Source organism: Meleagris gallopavo, chromosome 5 (genome assembly GCF_905368555.1).
Source record: "Meleagris gallopavo chromosome 5, MGAL_WU_HG_1.1, whole genome shotgun sequence".
In the NCBI taxonomy this organism is placed as follows: Eukaryota; Metazoa; Chordata; class Aves; order Galliformes; family Phasianidae; genus Meleagris; species Meleagris gallopavo.
The window spans coordinates 12,335,538-12,356,093 of NC_139408.1; the positions used below are offsets into that span (position 1 = coordinate 12,335,538).

Genomic DNA, 20,556 nt, shown 5'->3' on the forward strand with positions numbered 1-20,556 from the left:
CAAAAGGCAGTAACCAACTGTCTGTATTGTCACTGAAGGATTTTATGTTCTCAAGTCTTCTGTTACATATTTTTCTCCTCTCTGTTACAGTCTTTTCTCCTCCCTTGAAACTACCATTCTCCCTTTTTCAGATGAAATTCTGTCCCTTTCATTGTATCTTGTAGGCTGCTGCTCCACCCTGCTCTTCTCTCAGATTTTGCTTTCTTCCTCAGTCCTTTCATAATGTAACTTGCTCCCTTTCTCCCTGTAATGCTTTCATACCTCATGCATGGTATGATGCATGGTATGATGCAAATGGTTCTTTGCCTTGGGGTTAGAATGAGTTAATGCTGGTGTTGTGTATTTTTACAAAACTATTACTGGGTTCTTAATGTCCATTTTTGGGCTTTAAACATGCTATTACTCCCATATTCTGTATTAATTTCTTATTTGCTGCTGCCACCCTCCTGCTCTGTTTGTAAAAAGCTGATTTTTGTCATCATTTCATCCAGTTTAACATGCCTGCTTTTACAGCAGCTTTTACAGCAAAGTCCAAGAGTGTTTGAAGTATTTGTCTGTTTCAGTTGTGTTCTAAATGTTTCCTAAACCAGAACCAGCTGCTCATGAATCTTTCTTTCCCTGTAGGAACTCAAGTCTGCTGGTGTTCATCAGCCCAAATTTGCTGCGGAAATCCCTGAGAACAGAGGGAAAAATAGATACAACAATGTCTTACCATGTGAGCTACTCTCTCAGGTTTTATGTCTTCTAATAGTTGAGATTTTAGTTGAAAACCCTTGGATTTGGCTAATTTTCATTTTAATCCCAGAGGTTTTGAAGAGGAATTAGTTTTGCCAGTGTCTGAATAAATGAATTCAGGCTGTTCTTTTTCCTTGTATGAACATCCTGTATGAAGTCACTGGATGAAGACAGCTAAAGAGCTTTCCCTCAAGAATGTTCTTTAAAAGAACTTGCTCTTAAACATCTCATTTTCATATTTCATTTTTGAAAAGCTTGCACACCAGATCTATTGGAGTTATAAGAAATATTAAGACACTGCTGGACAGCTTTGAAAACTAATAACCTAAGCCCTGCCAAGCTGCAGGCATCCCAGCAAAGGGAAGTGTTAAGGAAAGGCTGCACGGTAACAGTGAGTGCACTTAGCAATGCTTCTAAGGAAAAGCCTTGACTACAACAGCATGGGAGAGGAATTACCTATTTTTCTGTAGTGACTCAAACTACAGTGAATTTTGGGTTATGTATGTGTATGTATGAAAACACCAACTGTGTTTAGGAATCTGTTTAATATTCTGAATTTTTTAATTGTCCGGACATATTTTTTTTTTTATGACATTCATTATAAGCTCTCAATTATCACTACTTTAGATTCCTAAAGTTATGTTCTCATTGTTAGAATGCACGTTGTTCCAGAGCACCACCTATATAGAAACCATGTTAGAACTGCAATATTTTGCTGAAAAGTTTCCAATGTTTGTAATCTTATTTTTCTTTTCTCTCTGCAGATGATATTTCTCGTGTTAAACTTTCAAATCCAAACTGTGCAACTGATGATTATATTAATGCAAACTATATGCCTGTAAGTTGCTTCATTGATTGAAGTTAAAAATGCAAGTTATTTTTCTGACATAGGCTGAATAGATCATATGATGTATAACATCAGCTTTTAATGGCTCATTGGTGAAGGTTTGTGTATGTATACTTTTTTTCTTCCTAGGGATATAGCTCAAAGAAGGCATTTATTGCTGCACAAGGCCCTTTACCCAATACTATAGAAGACTTCTGGCGCATGATTTGGGAAAAGAATATCTACTCTATTGTCATGTTGACAAAATGTGTTGAACAGGCCCGGGTATGGTATTTCTCTTTTTTTTTTTTTTTTTTTTTTTGGTTGATTGGTTTGGGTTTGTTCATTTCTTTTTAATATTAAAATGAATAGTTGTATCTCTTCTAATTTAGTTGTTTCCCTAATAAGCTGGGGGGTGGCTACTCTTATAAACAAGCATCCACTTCCTGGAAGCTTGTTTTCTGAATTAAATGAACCCATTTTAAAAATCTATTTTCCCTTATACCTGCTGATGACCAGAATAGATTGCCTCAGGAAAGTTGTGGAATCTCCATTTTTAAGGGTGGGTTCTTCTCTCTAAAGGATGGCTGTGGTAGATTTTCCTTCTGCCTTGGGATAGGCCATTAGGAGGGGTGAAGTACCTTCCAGTCCCACTTCAGAGGGGCATGTTATTGAAATCTAATAGTCAAGACCAAGTTGGAGTCTCAGGAAACTATCATGCCATGTCTTGCTGTTTTTTCTCTATGCTTCATTTTTCTGTGTAACATGTTGAACCTTTAAACTCTCTGCTTAGACAAAATGTGAGCAATATTGGCCAGACAAACAATCCAAGAGTTATGGTGACGTTATTGTGACAATGGTCTCAGAAGTTGTTCTTCCAGAATGGACAATAAGGGACTTCAATGTAGAAAACGTGAGTAGTTTGTCAGTTGTTAGTTGTATACAAATATCTATAGAAGTGGTTTATTGTATCAAGGACTTCATATGCCAAGCAACACTGGAGTGACAGAGTATAATGATTTCACAAAAAGTGTATCAAAATGAAAGTTATCAGAGAAAAAAGAGTACGAGCAGTTGCAAAATCCAGCCTGCTATTGGTTTTCACTGGTTGCCACGCCAATGATCCTGCAGCTCCATGAGACTTACACCAAAATGCGTGCTTTATGCAGATACCTGAAATATTTCCCAAACAATGTGACCAAACAATTAGCCCTATCAAGACCCATCATTGTCAGCAAATGTAATGCAGAAGAGAAGATCTTGGAGTAGAGGGAAAATGAAATTATTGCAAAGTATTCTCTACTAAAATGTAAGGAAGAGAGGAATTGGAATAACGTAGATAATTTGTAATGGACAATTTTAATGCAACCAAGTCTTGCATAGTACTTACGACAGGAAGTCTTACTGTTTATCTTTTGAAGCATTTCTATTTTCCTTTTTTCATTCTTGTTCTCTAGGCTGACATACTGGAGAGCCACACAGTGCGTCAGTTCCATTTCACATCCTGGCCAGACCATGGAGTGCCAGAGACAACAGACCTGCTAATCAACTTTAGACATCTTGTTCATGAATACAGCAGCCAGAATCCTATTGACTCTCCTATTCTAGTGCACTGCAGGTAGGAAGAACGTATTCATGTTAGACATGCTTTCATTGTGTGGAGTTTTAAGAACAATTCTTTTTCAGTGTGATTTGAAATAAATGTGTTAACTCTCTGCTGCTTAAGGATACTCACCCTGCTGAATTGGAACGTTTGTATCATGACTCAGAAACATGGCAGCGTTAAGTGTGATGGCTGCTCTGAAAGTAATGCCTCCTATTTTATTATGCTGGGAGCATCAAAGACAAATGTTGGTGGTATGGCAATAGAGGCTGAACCTTCCCACCTATATTCCATTACATTTTATTGCCGTGTGACAGATGGCAGTAAAGGGGCAGTCTGACAAAATGGTGTCTGATATTGGCGTCATTTTTGCAGTTGAAGCAAAAGTGTGGAATTGAATTCCTCCATGCAGAAAAAATGACACCCACTGAGTTTCTCTAATGCTTTCTGAATGCTTATGGATACCAACCAGTGGACATCAGCACAGTGAGGCAACAGATGGTGCACTTCGGCAGTGCTGACAGTGACAGTGGGACACTTCTGCTGGTGCGAATTTTTACAAGTGTGGTGTGCAGGCTCTTCTTCGTCACTGGTGGAAATGCATAGCTAATAGTGATGACTGTATTGAAGAATAGTAGCTGATAATTTGCTCTATCAAATAGTGTTATTATGCTCTTTATATCTGTTGTTGTTTCCATGGAAATAAATAGGAGGCATTACTTTCTGAGTGGCCTATGTAGATAGCAATGACGCAGTGTGAAATTTCATTAGAATGGGCTCTCTTTCCTAGCTTAGGAAGTTTAGGTGAAAGAGTCGTCTTTTCAAGTGCTTTTATATGTGATCTTGTGCAAGTTGCAAGGCTTGGAAGCCTAGAAGGATGTCCCTCCTCCCCTCCTGATCATGGTAAAGACCACCTCTCTGGACTGCACGGACTTGGACACCTGTGCCATTGAAATAGTAGAAAACATTTTGCTAATTTCATTTGCTTTTTATCAGACCACAAGTAAGCTGGTAGTTGAAAGAAAGCAGTAAATAACTTCTCTGTGTCCTTGCAGTGCTGGTGTCGGGAGGACAGGAACGTTTATTGCCATTGACCGCCTGATCCAGCAGATTGAAATGGAGAATACTGTGGATGTGTATGGAGTGGTGTATGATCTTCGAATGCACCGACCTTTAATGGTGCAAACTGAAGTAAGACTACTTTTTATCCAGCGTCGTGTTTCTCAAATAGGCACAGTAATCCAGAAAAGGTAGATTCAAGATTGTAGCTCAAAACTACAGGATTATGAGACATTGTGGGGCAATCTGAAATCACCCTTATTTAAACTTCTCTCCACCTGCCTCATTTCTTTCTACAAAAGTCCTTGCAGCCAAGAGAGTTGTACTGAAGTTTGTAGATCCAAGCAGTCTCTTTACAAGGTAGTTTGAAAGACTGGCATTTTTAGCTAGAATCATATCTTAAAAAAGATTTTTTGCAGCTTGTTCTACCCTTTTGAATTTAATTATGGCTTATAGCTATGAGGATAATTTTAAGTCAAGTGGTCTTTGCATGCATCTTTTTTGTTCTGCAGGAACATACGTGTTCCTACAGTAAAAAGGTGAAAATCTTTTAATGAGATGTTAAGCGAGGCAGTAAATACAATCCTAGTGTTTTTTACTAGGGGTTGCTTAGATAATATCATGAGATCCTTTCCAGCTCCATTTCCTGTGTAATATACATTTTAAAAACAAACTGTGTGATAACCTCCAATGCAATGCATCCAGAAAACAAAACTTAGATTCAGGAGCAGGATTACTTTCCAAATCAGTTGTTTGCTAGAACTGTATTATTCTCTTTATTACTTTTCTCCCCATCAGGACCAGTATGTCTTCCTAAACCAGTGCGTCATGGATATTATTAGATCACAGAAAGAGAAGAAAACAGACCTTATTTATCAAAACACAACAGCAATGGCAATCTATGAAAATTTCACACCTGGACCAGCTTTTGGGAAGGCTAATGGCTATCATGCATAACCAGGACACAACGCAGTCTCTCCAGGAATTGTTGTCTGTGCATGAGAAAGGGAGATGTTCTTCTTACATTTTCCAGGATTGTGTGCAGTGTCTCGTGTCTGGTTTCTCCAGTTCTGTCCTCATATGAAGAAGTGATCTTCTGGAGGAAAAAAGAAGACAATACTGGCAGGAGCCATGGATCGATAAAAAAGAAAAACTATTTAAAGTTAACAGAGAAATTCTGATTTTTCTTGGGAATTTAACAGTACTGATAGGTGAAATAGCATTTGCAGTACGAACAATGAACTAGGATTTAAATATTAAAATAATAACACAAGCTTTTTATTACAATTTTATATGATTTCATTTACAGACACCAGGCTTGTGGGCTGTTTTAATATATTTAATTATAAGTTTTGGGAACATATTTTATCTGCTGTATCTGGTTACTTAGCTAATAGATATGTGCCTCTGTGATTTATTTTTTTTCTGAATTTTCCTTTTTATTTAAAAAAGGAGTACAAACACCTCCTCCAAATGGACATTTGTACTTGGAAATTGTGCCTTTTCTAGTTGCTACTCTAGAAAAAAAAAAAACAGCAAAGATTCTATTTTTGTATTGAAACTCTTAATGAGAACACAGATTTTTAAATAAGGCTTATGTCAAACTTAACTGTAGTTGCACTGTTGGCAGGACTCTCCAGAAGTTTGGAGGTGAGCTTTGTTTTTGCATTTCACCACAAATATCCCCTGCCTTAATGTTTCGGTGCCTCTGCTGGAGGAAAAGGAGTGTGATGTGTCACCCAGAGCTTTAACTGTAGTGAAAAACTGAGCAAGTGTGTACATGGATGTGTGTGCAGGGGTGTGTGTGGGTGTGTATGAAGGACAGAATAGCTCCTCCCTGTTCCTGGTTGATATTCCTGTTTTTATACAATGATGATTTATTTAAAGGTGCAATATATGATTTACTGAATAATGATCGCTCTATTCTAATAGAGTTTTACTCAGGTTGGTGTCTTTTTATCATTGTTGTTGTTTTTCCTCAGATGTATAAATCTGTGAAAATGCTGAACTAAGTTTCCAAGTGTCCAAGCGCTCCCAAACAGATTGACTGGCTTTACTGATTCTACCAAAATGAATTGCACAAAATTCTGCTGTAAAGACCAATTTCTTGCTTGTTTTAGCCATTCAGAACTGAAGCACATCTTACCCACCTGCATCTCATTAACATAATGTAATTGTTTTATAATTGTTTGCAATGTACTGCTGCTGTTATTTTAACTGGTCCTTTTAAAAACAAAAGAAACGTGCGGAAAACCCATAGTTGCTGATTTTGCAAGCCAAGGATTTGATGAGATTTATTTTGCTGGTACATGACTGCTAGACTTATGAAGGCATTACCAATGAAGGACTTCTGAAGTACTTTGGAGGGATGTAGGTTTTTTTTTTTTGATCTTTGGATCATTGCACTGTTTGCATCGCAAAGGAATATGAAGTTTTGGAATAACGCTATAGAAGAGCTATCAAGCGGTGAAAATCTTGTGAAGGTTTTAATAACCAGAGTCCCTGGAATTCTGCTGCTTTTTTTTTTTTTTTTTTGGCTTTTTTGTTTGTTTGTTTCTTTCTTAGTTTTTGGCAGAGTTGTCAGAAATAGCTCCCATACTTTAGAATTCAGGAAAATCTAGGAATTCCTGGTGCACAGCTGTAACGTTACAGATAACCAGAGGAGTTCTACAGCAGTGTGAAACTGTGGTATGTTGTGTGAGCAAATCTGGAGGACCAACCACAAAGTGCTTCAGTTTTTTTTCTCATAGCAGCCACTTGTGGATTCTTGAATTTTTTTTTCCTTCTCTGAAATACTTTTTTAAATCAACACGCACACACAAATACCCACAAAAACAAGCCAGATCCATAATGTTAGTGATCCTGCCTAACCCCACCCAAAATGGTGTTCCACATAGTGGATTTTATAGAGCTCACGTGACAAATAAGCCACTGGGACCAAAAAGAACCATTCCAAAGGAACTGGGAAGGCAGAAAGCTTGCCCCTTACAGTTACTTTATTTCTTTCTGTCTTCTAAATACTATGCATCTGTGCAGAGCACAGAGCCAGTATTCATTATTCCACGTCTCCAGGAGCTTGCTGCCTTAGGGCAGTGAATGCTCTTCTGCTTCAGAAGACCCTGACCCTTCTACTCTTTTAGAGTAAAAGAGGGGGAGATGAATCCTAGTTTGGATCCTGCCTTTGTATTATGTTGCAGTGGAACCTATGAAAACTAACTAGAATAGGAAGTGTTTTTGCCTAGCCACCACCCAGATAGTCTCACAGAAAATAGAAGTATCTAACCCATTGTTTTGATGTTGGAAACAGGTGCCAAAGTTTCACTTGTCATCATCTAAGGGGTATCCATTTTTAATGCAATGGCATTCACTGTGATTTAATTTTTTTTCCTGAAAGTGAATAATTCTTGCAAGGGACTCAAGTTGAAACTAAATGACCTGCTGATCCCAAATACAAGTGGAAAAAGTTGGTAAGGCTTAAAGTGTTTTAAACAGAGTTGGATGTATTGTCAATGTGAGTAAGTAGGAAACGCCTCGTAGCATATCTCTGTGGGAAGAACAGGATTGCAGGTAATCCTCTATTAGGGATCTCTTGTGGATCCCTGTTGGCCAAGATGACTTGAATTCCTGCAGATTTTTTTTCACCGCATTCTGAAGTTCTCTGTGTTACAATTGCTGAGATCCGTCTCTTCACTCAGTGTTTTCTCTTGCTTATCTAAACCTATTCACTTTCCAGGCTCAAAGTTCCACTGTGTGGCAATTGCATCTCCTGCATTTCTGTTTCAGCCTTTTTCCCATTTGGGGCCTGCTTAAGAAGGGAAAAGTTGATGCGTTTCAAATAAGTGACTGTTAATTAAATATATTGAAATGATGTACAAATTTTATTGTTTTCATATTTGTTGTACAGGAAATTTCAGCACATGTCTAAAATGTTTTTTTTTTTTTTTTTAATTTGATTTGTTTTTAAAAACATAAAAGTAACGATTAAAAAGCATCTTCCGGAGCACCTTCTGTCATTTTTCCTTTCTTGGGTTTCTTTTCATTTTCTTTTGAATGAAAACTAGTTTGCCAAGATACGTATATTTCATTTAGAAAGGCTTTAGAGTTGGTAACGAAAGTGGGTGACAACCCTCTGAGGTGGTGTTTGAGTTGTATTTGCATCACAGTCAGATACAGCTCCCTAAACAAGTCAATAGGGCACTAAACTCTGTCACTAAAATTTAACTGGCAGGATCAGGACCTGACCTTTCTCTAACCAGAGTATGGTACCATTTAGAGGAACAAAGCCTTCATCTAAACTCCATCAGAAGTTTTCCATTCATAAAGATAACCTTTGGTGAGAGCCAGTGTTTCTAGCACTCAATTACTTCCAGAAAGACATAGGATTACAAATGACCCAACTGTAGGTGCACACGAAACATCTCAGCTAAGTCCAGTTCTGTTAGAATTCTTAGTCTGCACTCCTGGTTGTCATCTGAATCACTCCCAAGGAAAATCACATGCCTGAAGGGTGGTACTGGCACTCAGCATCTCTCCAGTTCATCGCAGGGTGCTGACGCTTACTGTAAGATCTTATGACCCTACATGGCAACCGTGCTGCTTTTTCTGAAATGACCGTGGCGAGATGTGAAGAGTGAGATGATTATCCTGTAATCTTGCAGTGGGTGCATGTGCCAGGCACACGATGCTTGCCTGACCACTCTCAGTGAGACTTGTGGAAGAGAGAAACCGCCTTGATGAATCTTCCATGCGGGACCCGTAGCAGCTGACTGCCATTGCCATGGGCACTGTGCTTCATGGAGACCTAGGGAGGAAAATACCTCACTTATTTCCTTGCATCACATAGGCTTGTTGTTTGCTGTACTGAAGTTCAAATATTTCAAACTGTTCTGGCTGCTCCTGTAGACCATGAGGCACGTGGAAATCTATCCAGTGATGCATTCTCATAGCTTTGGAAATACCACTACTACTGTTTCAGCCATGTACAGATTTTAGAAGGTGGGAATTGCCATAGAAGCTACTGTGACTTTGTAAATGTTGCTGACGTGCCCATTTAAAGGTATCCTCAATCTGCTAGTTCTTTAACAAACTGTTCACATTTATTTACTTATAACTAATTGAGTGACAGAAATTTCATCTGGCAGAATATGTCTCTTATCCTCACATAAGCTAAGCCAAGGAAGGACAGCATTAGTGCACTCTCATTGCACAGTGACTGGTTGGAGTAATTCAGCCAATTACCTCTAATACGCAACATTCTGTGCTTCAGTTCTTGAAATCACTTCTCCATCTTATGTCTACAATGAAATTCCATGATTTTTCAGCCTGATCTCACAAACGTTTTTTGCAGATAGATGTTAATTCAGTCTTTCCAGCTGTTAGCAATCTGTTCAGGTGAGTAGAGTTGAGAGTGGAAATCACACTTTATACCTGGTCTTGTATAGTGGAAATGCTAAGTCACAGCTTGAAGCAGTGATGGAGCACCTGGTGGGAAGGCAGGGCCAACCCAGGGGAACTCAGGTGTATGCAATGTACCTGAGTGACCAGAAGGAGTGAAGCCAGGATCTGCTCCTTTCCAGACCTTATTTAAGGATTGGCAGTGGAAGCAAGGGCATCTTGCTGGAGGTACACCTGAGGCTAGGTACACATGGTAAGCTGCTTTTTTTCTTTCTGTGTCTGCTGCTACTGCATTTGAGCAAGTTCTCACTTGCAGCAGCCTAGGATTTTGCTACTACTTGTCATTGTTGTGCTTTCTGTCATGTTACAGTGTTACATCCTGTCATCCATTTGTTTTTCTTCCTTTGAGACGAAAGAAATAGAGGTCCGGGAGAAGAGCCTAACATTTCTGTCCTGTTCTTGGTGATACAGTCAGAAATACTGCTGCTCTAGCAAGCCATTCCTAGTGGGTTTTATCAGACAGTGGATGGAATTTGGAGATGTGGATGTTCTTGTGGAAGGGGTTGAAAAATGGAATCTTTAAAAAGAAAAAAAAAACCCGAGTGTTTTGCGCACTGTGCTTTTCTTGAGCAAAAAGAAAAACTTTCTTAATAGTGGGGAAGATGCTAAGTCTTAACAGCTCCTAGGTGATCTGAGGGGGGAAAAAAAAAAAAAAGTGCTTTTGTCCAGCAGCAAAATGAGAAGCAAATAAGGATTGGTGCTTACCCCTCCTTTGAGGTAGGTGTGCTGATTTATCTCTCTGCCAGAGAAGTCAGTTTACTTCCTTTTTTCAGTCTGTGTGGCGCTGCTTCAGAGAGTCCTTTTCAGTTTGTCACACAACAGAGGAAACACCCTGTTGAAACTTCTGATTCCAAATATATTTCATTTTGGACCAGTAGATATCATCCCCAACAGCCAGAAGCAAAGCTAACAGATAAGCTCCCCTCACTGAGGAAAGGCAGACTGGTCAATTTGATAAAAACAAGTTACTTTAACTCACATTTTACCTCTGACTTCCCAGGTGACCAGAAAAGAGTTGGATTATCCGGAACGTCAGTGCTCACAAGATTGCAAGCACAGGGCTGTGTGCTGGAGAGACAGTGCTCTCCGCACACCCTGCTATGCTTCTGCCCTCACTTTGTTGTAGGGCTTTTTTTCCTGTAGTGTTTGTGGTGCTGGAAGTGTATTATCAGAAGGAAAACAGGCTCTGTGCTAAAGGCAGCTCTAATGTCAGCTGTGGTTATGGGACATATCCACTGCTGAAACTGGAGTAGATGTAGCCTGTTCATTTCTGTTTCATCCTCCAGATGGCACATGGTACTATTGTTCTTTCCAGGGACAGCTTTTCCTGCCAGGCTGTTCGCTCTCTCACTTAATTCCTAGATTCTGTTTATCTTCCTTCATCCCATGGGCCGTTACCTCTTCCTTCTCCCTGGGCTGTAGGTGCAGAGCCCTTCTTTGACAGCCCTGACCCGTGTCAGTGTTTCAGCTCAGGCCATTGTGACTGTAGGGTTGTCTGCCAGCTTTGGGTGGGGGGGTAGGAGCATAGAGCTCATCTACAGAAGGGTACACCCTATCAGAGAACTTGTTTTAGAAGCTCATAAGTTCAGTGATAGCCTGATAATGTAAGGTAGCTGGTGATTGTGTCAAATAATCCTATTTTCCTTGGGAAGTTGCTTTTTCACTCAAGTCTTGGTGATGCCTAGAGATTTTCTGATGGTCTATGCAGTCCAAGGTGTGCTGGCTCTGGTCTGACCATTTTGGAGATAATTGTTCAGGATTATCAGCTGTACTCATTTCCTTTCCGCATCAGTCTGCTCTGCGGCTGTTCCCAGCAATAATGGACTTATAGCATTGCTGAGCACAGTGCGGATATCAATAAAGATGGGGAGACAATGATCTTGCTTATAATGCTAAACATGGATAACAGTTAAAAGGCTATTTCAGTTAATGATTCTGTTTATGTGTATGTGTGTAACACTAACTGTGATTCTCCCATGCCTTTTCTTACATAGCTCCTCAGGGTGACTTTAAATGCATCTTTTACAGCATCTGGCAGCATCTGCTGAGTTACTTTGACTTCCACCTCCAACCTAAAATACAATGGGATGTCAGTGCAAAATTCTACTGGCAGATTTTTGTATTTTTTCTGTAAGTACAGCTATAACCAAGTGTAGGCATATATGTGGGACATGATGTTATCCCTGCTCCCTCCTCTTGTGTATCACGGTGGGAACAGAGGCATACCCAAAACAAATGGCTTGCACATGGGCTTGGCAAGCTGAGTGTGAGGCTTTTTTTTGCAGCAAAACTAAATACAAAGCTAAAAAGTGGTGTGTCATAGACCAGGGAATTTGAAAATACACAGATGCCAGTCAGTAATATCCATATAAATAGCCTGTGTTGCTGTCTAGAACTGAACACATGATGCAGCAACACTGGTAGCTCTCCTATACATAGATTTTGGCGTAGAAATAGGTCAGCACATGCAAGACAGCATTCTCTTAATTATACATTTATATTAGGATATTATTCTAACTGTAACTACATAGGGTGAAATTTTACACATCAATTTGAGGATGGCACAATGTTGCTTCCAAACTAGAAACTTAAGACTCTTTGAAAGACACTGGCTTTGAATGATGTTAGGAGAAACACATGGGAGCATTATTCTACAGAATATGGGCAACTCGTTGTGTGTGAAACACGACAGTCCCAGTTTATTGCCTAAGATGAAACATATGTTGTAAGTGCTTTTGCTGGGTAAAGTTGGAATCAGTGTGAAAACACAACAAGCATCCCAGTCTGCAGAGGCTGCTCTCTCCACAAAACGCACCAATGCAGCTCTGGATTGTTCTTTCACTCATCAAACACTGTGGCTTTGAAGGATTTGGCTGTTCAGTTTACATCGGAAAAGGCTGGATGGCTCTTTGAGAATCAACTGAGTGTTTTCTGGGCTGGTGACAGGGCCTCCAAAGAGGGAAGGACTCACTGGTGAGATTTTGCACTCAGCAGCATGGCTGGATGAGTGGTAACTGGTAGCTGAGTGGAACACAAGATAATATGTGATGGCCATGACCAATGTAATGAGCAGCGTTTTCAATTGTTTACTATTTTCTGGACTATTTTAAGATTTAAAAAAAAAACAACAAAACAAAACTTAGAACAGTTTCAAAAGTGCCTTTGCAAAATACTCACAAGTTGTTCCCTTCCAACTAAATATATAGAATGAGTATAAAATGGGGGGGAGAGGGGGGAAGGATGTGGATTATTTGAAGTCTGAATGATCAATTTCTTCATTGTGGGGGAGGAAAAAACTAAAAAAAAAAAAACAAAAACCACAATTCCCATTAAAATATTACAAAGAGGATGGACAAAATGAACTGACGCCTTTGCCAGCAGCTGCATTATGGTGCTGAATTGCTTTCCCATGAGTTGGGGGAAGGAGAGCATGTTTTTTGCTGTGCTGGAACTAAGGAACTGTGATGGAAACAAATGGGATGGTTTGCTGCAGATGTACAGAGCAAATGTTTGAAGAAGGGAGGCTGTTGTGCCTGTTGTTCTTGTATCACATGAGAAAAGGGAAGTAATGAAGTATTTTCACACAGTTAAATAATTCCATTGCAGATAACATAACATCTTAATAACCTGGGATTGGACAAAAAAAACTAGCAGGCCAGCAGTAAGGTGAGGTTAGTACCGAGTCTCTCAGCAGTCTCCATAGGGAAGGCGTTGTACTCAAAGCTGACAGTAGCCTTCTAACTTTGCTAGTGTGTATGGAAAATCCTTACAAGCTAATAGTCAGTGATTATTTCCTGTGTCTGAAAGGCAGAAGCTGCTAAGCATAACAGCGAGCTTCTCTTGTTCGCTAGGACATCTGCCAGCGCTGAGATCAAACCATGGCTTTCCCTGGCCCACCAACAGGAGGGAGCTGCATATTCCTGATCAAAAGCAGTCTGCTTGAGTGGAGATGGTTTAATTACTGGTGACAAATCTAATAAAAGTCCTTTGAAGTGAAAGTCTTAGGATGACTTGCTGTTTCCATATGGGGGAATCAATCGACTAATTACAGCAATAAATAACCTCAAGGATTAGACTGAAACATAAGGTGGGAGCTAGAGCTGTGTAAGGTCCCAGGCAGCAGGCATGAGAGTGACTGGGCTGGAAGGGCAAAAGACTTTGGGGTGAAGCAAACCATCTGAGGGTGTGCCTGACTTTTTGATCTGGTTGTTTCTATGTAAAAGCAATGGAGAAGCTGGGCCAAGAAGCTGAGGTTGCCAGAGCTGCGTCTGTGATGCCTTGCCAGCCTCGCAAATTTGCTGGCAGGGCAGCTCATGTCTTCCTGGCATGGACTGGTCCCCTGGAACAGCCTAGGGCCCTCCGTGCCAAGGGCAGACACAGCACTGGAAATGAGATACAACAGGGTTGCAACAGACAGGAAAACCCCTGCTTAAAATGGGCCAAGCCCTGCAAGAGGGCACCCATCCTGTTGTCAGGAAGGGCCCTTGCAGCTGCCCACAAGGCTGGGCCTCACTGCAGGGTTGAAAGCCCAGCCCTGGCCACAGCCTGGGGATGCCTGTTGCCCCTTGCCCTCCCCATGCCTGGTAGAGCACTGACAGGTGGGCATGCTGAATGTAGCTGCAGGGAGGGCTCCCCACAGAGGGAGGAAATCAAGGCACCCAGATGGATTCCCCTTTGGCAGTAGATGAAAGCTGCAGTCCTTCAGAACAAAGAGCTCAGTTTTTGCATGTAGGAAATTAAGAGATCAGCTGAGTAATGCTATGCAAGCTGGAGGAGAAGCCTTAGAAGTTAGAAAAGCACATTGTGCTTTGATGCATTTGCTGGTGATGCTGACTGAGGCAGCTATGCTTCTGAATCTAGGCATCTTCATGCTAACTGAAATTGTAGTACAGCACAGGCAAGGGAGTTGGGCCAGCAGATTTATGCCTCTTCTCCACTGTAGAGCTACAGAGCTATAGAGCATACGCTCTGAATGCTAATATTGTTGTTCTAACACAAAAAGCTGATGTTGGCTGAAATGGGAGCTGGAATAAAATGCAAGCCATGCTATCCGCTATTTAAATTATAGAAGCCAGTAACAATTTTCTTTCTTTTCTTCAGTTCAGCTCTGCTCATGGACTTGAAAGCTGGGGGCCATTGATGCAGGAGGACCAGGCGAGCTTTTCTTCTGAGAGGCTTTGTGGTCCTCATATGTCGTCCTGTGGAGCACAGAGGGAACTTAAAGCAGGCATCACTGATCTTGCTGAGGGCAGCTGAATATTTAACATGCACGCTCCAGAGGACTTTGCTTCACATTGGGTTGTATATAATGTTTTATTGCACGGGGTTACATACAAGAGTGCCTGAGAACATTGATGAGCATTGCTGTAGGACCTGCTAACCTGAGGGGGCTCACGGTGAGGTAGAGATTTTAAAATCACCCATAAATAGCAGAGAGACAACGTAAGGCCCAAAGAAGAGGATGAGTGCAAAGCTTGCAGCTTGTCAAACAGCAGCAGGTTGAGCTCGCACTGCTGGGCTGGAGCTGATGCATCTGATGAATTGTTTGGTCCTTGTGCAAGTGGAAGGAGGAAGGGGGTGAGGGTGGAGGGGGTTTATTTATGGGTGTTTCAACAGGGAGACAGAGTGACGTAAATAATGCATGATAAATTAGTCCAAATGCAGCGGAGAAAGGCTCATTTCAACCAGCACAAAATGGGAGATGACAAAGTATTTATGCCAGAACAGCTGTTTAAGTTTTCTCATTTATTCATGCAGATTTCCTTCCCATTGCACTTGGGGGTTTTGCCTAAGGCAGGACAGAAGTCAACAGCTGAGCTGGAAAATAGATTTGGTTCCTGCTGCGACCCAGGCCAGCACACCATGCCTCCTTGCTTAGCACTGGGCTGTCCTGTTTGATAATCTGATGTAGAGTTTCCATGCTTAGAGCTGGCTGCCTGCTTGGGCTGTGGTTTGATTGTAGATAAGGCAGATAGAGCATTGCTTGTACTTCCATGGAAACCGAGAGGCCCGTGTTGACTCACTCTAGCCTTTCCTGATCCCAGTTTCCCCAAATAATTTCCTTCCGAACTGCATTTGCTATTGCAACATAAATTATGTATGCTTTAAGATGTTACATTCGTTACAGACGGTAATGAGGACGCCAACAAGAGGGCATCGACGCTATACTGCAGTGTCAAACTGATCTAAGGATGTGAGCGTGCATGGAAATGAGAACTTAGGCAGGCCTGTTTGAATTCAGTTTTCCTGTCAATAATACTAAAGGCCAAAAGATTCAGTATTAGGTTTGCAAAGTTGCTTCATCTGAATCAAAGTGAGTTCTGAGCTATGTAAATTTTTTTCATTGTGAATAGCTTAAAATCCCTTTTTCCATCTTAGAGGGCAAACAGTGCATTTGTCATTATACTTTGACACAGCTGGCATCCTCTTCTTGCTCATCAAAGCCTGCACCTGAATTAGGATTGTGTGATGCCACCAGGGACCAAGAATGGAGCCTTTCCTCTCTTTTTTGCATGAGGGCTGATTGAGTCAGCTGCCCATCAATCTTGGCTCTCCTCTGTGCTGGGCCTTTCCCTCTAAAGAAGAGCCTGGTGCTGCCTTGCTTCTCACAGGTGCAAACAGCACACAGGTAAATAATTTTCCCTTCAGGCTGTCCTAGGACTGATGCTTGTGTTCTGGCACATACTGCAGTTCTTTGCTTAAGGTTGTGCTTGGATTTCTCCATGTTTCTGGAGATGACAGCTTAGAATTGATGTAGGAAAAGTAATCTGAGTTCCCTTCCGTTTCACTATTTTTTCCCCTCTGTGTTCACACTGTAATCATTCCTTGCTTGAAAGGATAAATCTATGGGAAATGACACTACCCTGCTATCACTTATGCTCAAAGTAGACGTGAAGTGTCGAGTAAGTAATAGCTGTTCCTCAAAAATCAGGAAGCTCTCCTTAAATGTTGAGATTTTACATATTTATGTGTATATAAGCATTCATATATGTAAAAATACTAATGTTCTGGGACCATAAAATATGCATGAACCTGACTGCTGCTAGAGGCCAAGATTGCACAACCCCATCTTTGGGGACACAGATACAGCTGCATATCCAGGTGCCAGAAGAGAGATGGAAGAGTGAAGCAACTTTTGATCTCACAGTTGGAGAGACATGATGTAGTTTTAGCAGTGTTAGCTCTAACTGCAAAGATGTGCTTCAGTTCCTTCAGGTGTCATAGGCTTCCTGCACACTGCTGGGCTTTCCTAATAGTAAGAATAGCAAGTAGTGTTACTTTCCTTGCAGTAAATGCCCTACTTCACACGGTCCCAGGTGAAGCGTAAGCGTGCCGTGGAAACTCCTCAGTGTGCAGATTCAGCAGGTTCTGCTTTCTTCTTTTCTTTTTTGGTAAGGTTTTTTCCCTTTCAGCCATAGCAATGAATTACGGATTTGCATGACCACTGTTATGAATTCTGAAAAGCTCTGAGTGCATGATTGTGGTGATGAAATGCCCTGTCAGCTCTCTCTAATTCAGTTAGTCTCTTCTTTCTCTGTCTCCTGGTGCCTTGATCTAGATGGGCCTTACTGCTTTAAAAGTAAAGTGGGACACAGGGATGTGAGAGAAGAGGAAAATTGCTGAACTCCCTGCCCTGTTCCAAATTAATTAGAGCCAAATACACCTCAAATATGTACAGAAAGAAACTCAGAAAATACTCCCTGGTACTGCATCTAAAAGCTAAAGCATATGATGAATGATAAGCAATGTCCTGTGTGTTAGCAGCTCTCCCTGCAGCCACTTTGGTGGCACAGAGACCACTTTGAGGGAGCACCCAGCAAGTAACTGCCTTCAGGGGGGGTGTCCATCAAATGGGCAATGTGCACTACAGTGGCTCAAAATGAAACCCTATGTTTTCCAAAGATAGCATCCAGTCCCCTGCTGAAGGAATACACTGAGAATTTGAGTGAGTCTACGCCGGTTTACATCAAAGGAGAACCGAGACTGTGAATGCTTGCACATGCAGCTTTCCAAGATGAGAGTACAAAGTCCAGGCTGTTGAATGCAGTTGGGCTATGCCTGTGTGCTGCCTGTTCTTAGCATGTGGCTCTTAAAGAGAGTTTTTTTCCATCTCCCTCAGTGTAACTTGGCATTCAGAGCTCTGGAGTAACTGCTCTGGGTTGTGGTTTCCTAAGAGGCTGTGCTACTGGCATGTAAAGAGAGCATCAGTAGCGCTGCCTCATGTGAATGAGAATTTGTCCGTATCAAAACAGGAGATTAAAGGCATCAGCCCATGAAAGGGAAGAGTGGTTATTGTTCATGACAGCCTCATTGTCCCTATTCTATCATAACCCATTTTTCCTTACCTTGTGCTTTTTCATTAAGACGCCCCTCCCATTTCAAGATGTAGTATAGCTTTTTGTAAAGTCTTAACCTTGCAAGGGGGCTGTTGGCCCTCCCGACAGCTTTATCCTCTCACAAACAGAGGTGAGGGAATATGAAGTTACTAGTGAAGGTGAGATGGTGTGTGCTTTTCACTTGTGACATTTATTCCAGCCTACTGACACCAGGAGCACAGGCCTTGGCGTGGGCTGCCCTCAGATCGGATAGTGAGGCAGCTTAGGAGGTAGAACACCTGAACGCAAAAATTGTCTGGAAAAAAGCTCAGATTGTTTTTACCTCAAAGATGTAAGCAAAGGTTAATGCCAGCGTGGGGGTACACCAGAGTGTAAAGAGCAGCAGTGATTTTTCTCCACCAGGATTTCATAGCGAAAGGCTTCATCTACTGTTGAAATGCACATTTTCAAACTGGCAGTGTAAAGGCCTGTTCTTTATCCCAGCGCTAATTTAGACCTGCTGTCACGCACGACTGCAACAAATGCCTTATCATTGTTAGGATTCACTCCAGCTCAGCTAGTGTTATTAAGGCTGACATTTTTGTTTTTCCCAGGAAAAGGCCAAGGTCCCCTGGATGTCCCTGGGTGTCAGCCAGCTTGAAAGACTGCCTCCACTACTCTTTGTTGCATGCTGGGATTTTGCTGCTGCCACAGGCTGGCAGGGTGAGATCAAGGGCTCCTCTAAATGGCCATGAAGTCCAGGATGAGGCAGAACGGCTTCACGCTGCCTGCATGACAAGTCTAGCTCTGGAAGATAGAACAGAGGTGATGTTTCAGTGGTGTCCACACTGCCCACCATGAGCTTTGCTGTTCTCAAGTAAATGCTAGGCAATTTGAGCAGCAACTCCCACCTCCCTTACAAAGCTAGGTCTGACGTGGCACCCCCACTAGGAGCATGAATTCACTTCTCTGGATGTCACTGTACTGCTGCCCAGCTCATGAGGCACCTGCTCAACTGACTGATTTCTTTACCCTTGTCAGCGTTCCGAAATAGCTGTGCATCTATTTTAGCCAGGCAAGTCGTGTGCAAGTTGTTTTTCATTCAGGATGACGGTGTACAGCAGCACAAGCAGAGCAAGGTTGGATTTTTGGAGAGCAGACCCTTAGCATGGGGCAAAATGCTCCCCTGCACTCTGATGCTGGTTTTCTTTATTGGCTGCTCCTGAGTCTGCAGCCAGAGGAACAGTCTCCTGTGTAACGGCAGCTTTAGACAATTTTATTGGCTGATGAATCTGATCTTGCCTGGCCACCTTCCAGAAACACTGACTTGCCCGAGATGAGAGTGAGAGGAAGGTTGCTCTGCCTTAGGCTGTAAAGCTATTGTTTCGAGACCAACGTGACACCCATGCCTTGCTGCACGGTAAGTGTATGAAGACAGATATGCACGCGTATATATACGTACATAAAGTGCTTCGTAATGCAATTGCTGGCAATTAAACGTGCAGGTCCTGTGGACTGTGTCTCGTTTCCTGCTTAATTATGTGAAAATGTACTTGGTTAAATTGCTTGCTGTCACAAAAGGCTCAATTAACTGTTGCAATGATTTAAGTTGAAACGCTGCATTTGTCTCCTCCTGTGATTATTTCCTGTGCTGCAAGTCATCCATTTAAGCTTTCTGCTATGAGAGAACAAAATACAGCTGCAAGATGTTAATTTTAAAATATTTTCTTTCTTACTATCTTTACTTCTTTGCTAGAAACTCGAAAAACCAGGGCTGCTTGGTAATGTTTCCTCAAGTCTTCTGAAAATTGCTGATCAACCTTGCCCTTTTTTTAAAGGGTGATGACTTCTGTGAAGTTTGATGCTATGGATTGTTTTACAAGTTATGCTTTGCAACAGAAAAAAAAAATAAAATAGGGCAGATCTAGTGAAGCCCAAAAGTGTTTGTGCTCAAAGTGGCAGGATACTGCATTGCACCTGCATCAGTTGAAAACTGCTCTCCAGATGAGCATTTCTGGAACAGCCTCCAAAACTATCGCTACCTAAGGGATTGATGGTTGACCCGCAGCACTAGAACAGGTTGAAGGAATGCAGCTTTCTGATCTGCAGCAGAGCTGTAATATTTAAAGATGTAGCTAATCCTGAGAATGCAACATAGCTGCTGCTTCAGAAATCATACTACATATTTGAAGTTTTGCTCTAGCAGCCCCTAAAAGCCAACATGGGGTTGAAGGCTGTGACTTCTTGACAGCTTTGGGAAGAAACCTTTTCCCACTGCACTTGTTCAAAATGCCTTTGTCTAATGTTCCATCACTCTTTGTGTGGGAGAGGTGAGAGAGAAATTTGGTGGCAGTGTTTTCTATGAACAGCTCCCTGTGGAGTATAATGCAGGGACAATACAGCATCCTCAAGGCTAAGACAAAATATTACACTGAGTAAAGCTATATGCAAAGCATTTCTAAATGCTTCCTGAGCTTGAATTTTCTGTTCTCTTGAGTATGCTTAGTGCACTTTTGTTGATGTTAATGATGCTTTTCTTTCTGAGGGACATGAGTGAACCAGTG

The 20,556-nt window shown here is 41.5% G+C and overlaps 1 protein-coding gene and 1 long non-coding RNA gene across 2 annotated transcripts in view; both read left to right on the forward strand.

The window, feature by feature from the left end:
* PTPRJ (protein tyrosine phosphatase receptor type J) overlaps positions 1 to 8,223 on the forward strand; it is a 71,149-nt gene extending 62,926 nt beyond the window's left edge. Inside the window, exons 19-25 of the mRNA XM_085224270.1 lie at positions 625 to 715; positions 1,500 to 1,573; positions 1,712 to 1,846; positions 2,355 to 2,474; positions 3,019 to 3,179; positions 4,220 to 4,355; positions 5,022 to 8,223. Of these exons, the coding sequence (XP_085080396.1) occupies positions 625 to 715; positions 1,500 to 1,573; positions 1,712 to 1,846; positions 2,355 to 2,474; positions 3,019 to 3,179; positions 4,220 to 4,355; positions 5,022 to 5,180 (876 nt within the window). The 3' untranslated portion in view covers positions 5,181 to 8,223. The remainder of the gene's footprint in view (positions 1 to 624; positions 716 to 1,499; positions 1,574 to 1,711; positions 1,847 to 2,354; positions 2,475 to 3,018; positions 3,180 to 4,219; positions 4,356 to 5,021) is intronic.
* A 10,865-nt stretch (positions 8,224 to 19,088) lies between these two features.
* Positions 19,089 to 20,556, forward strand: part of LOC109367681 (uncharacterized) — a 31,956-nt gene continuing 30,488 nt past the window's right edge. The window contains exon 1 of the long non-coding RNA XR_002114987.2: positions 19,089 to 19,412. This is a non-coding gene — a long non-coding RNA (uncharacterized LOC109367681). The remainder of the gene's footprint in view (positions 19,413 to 20,556) is intronic.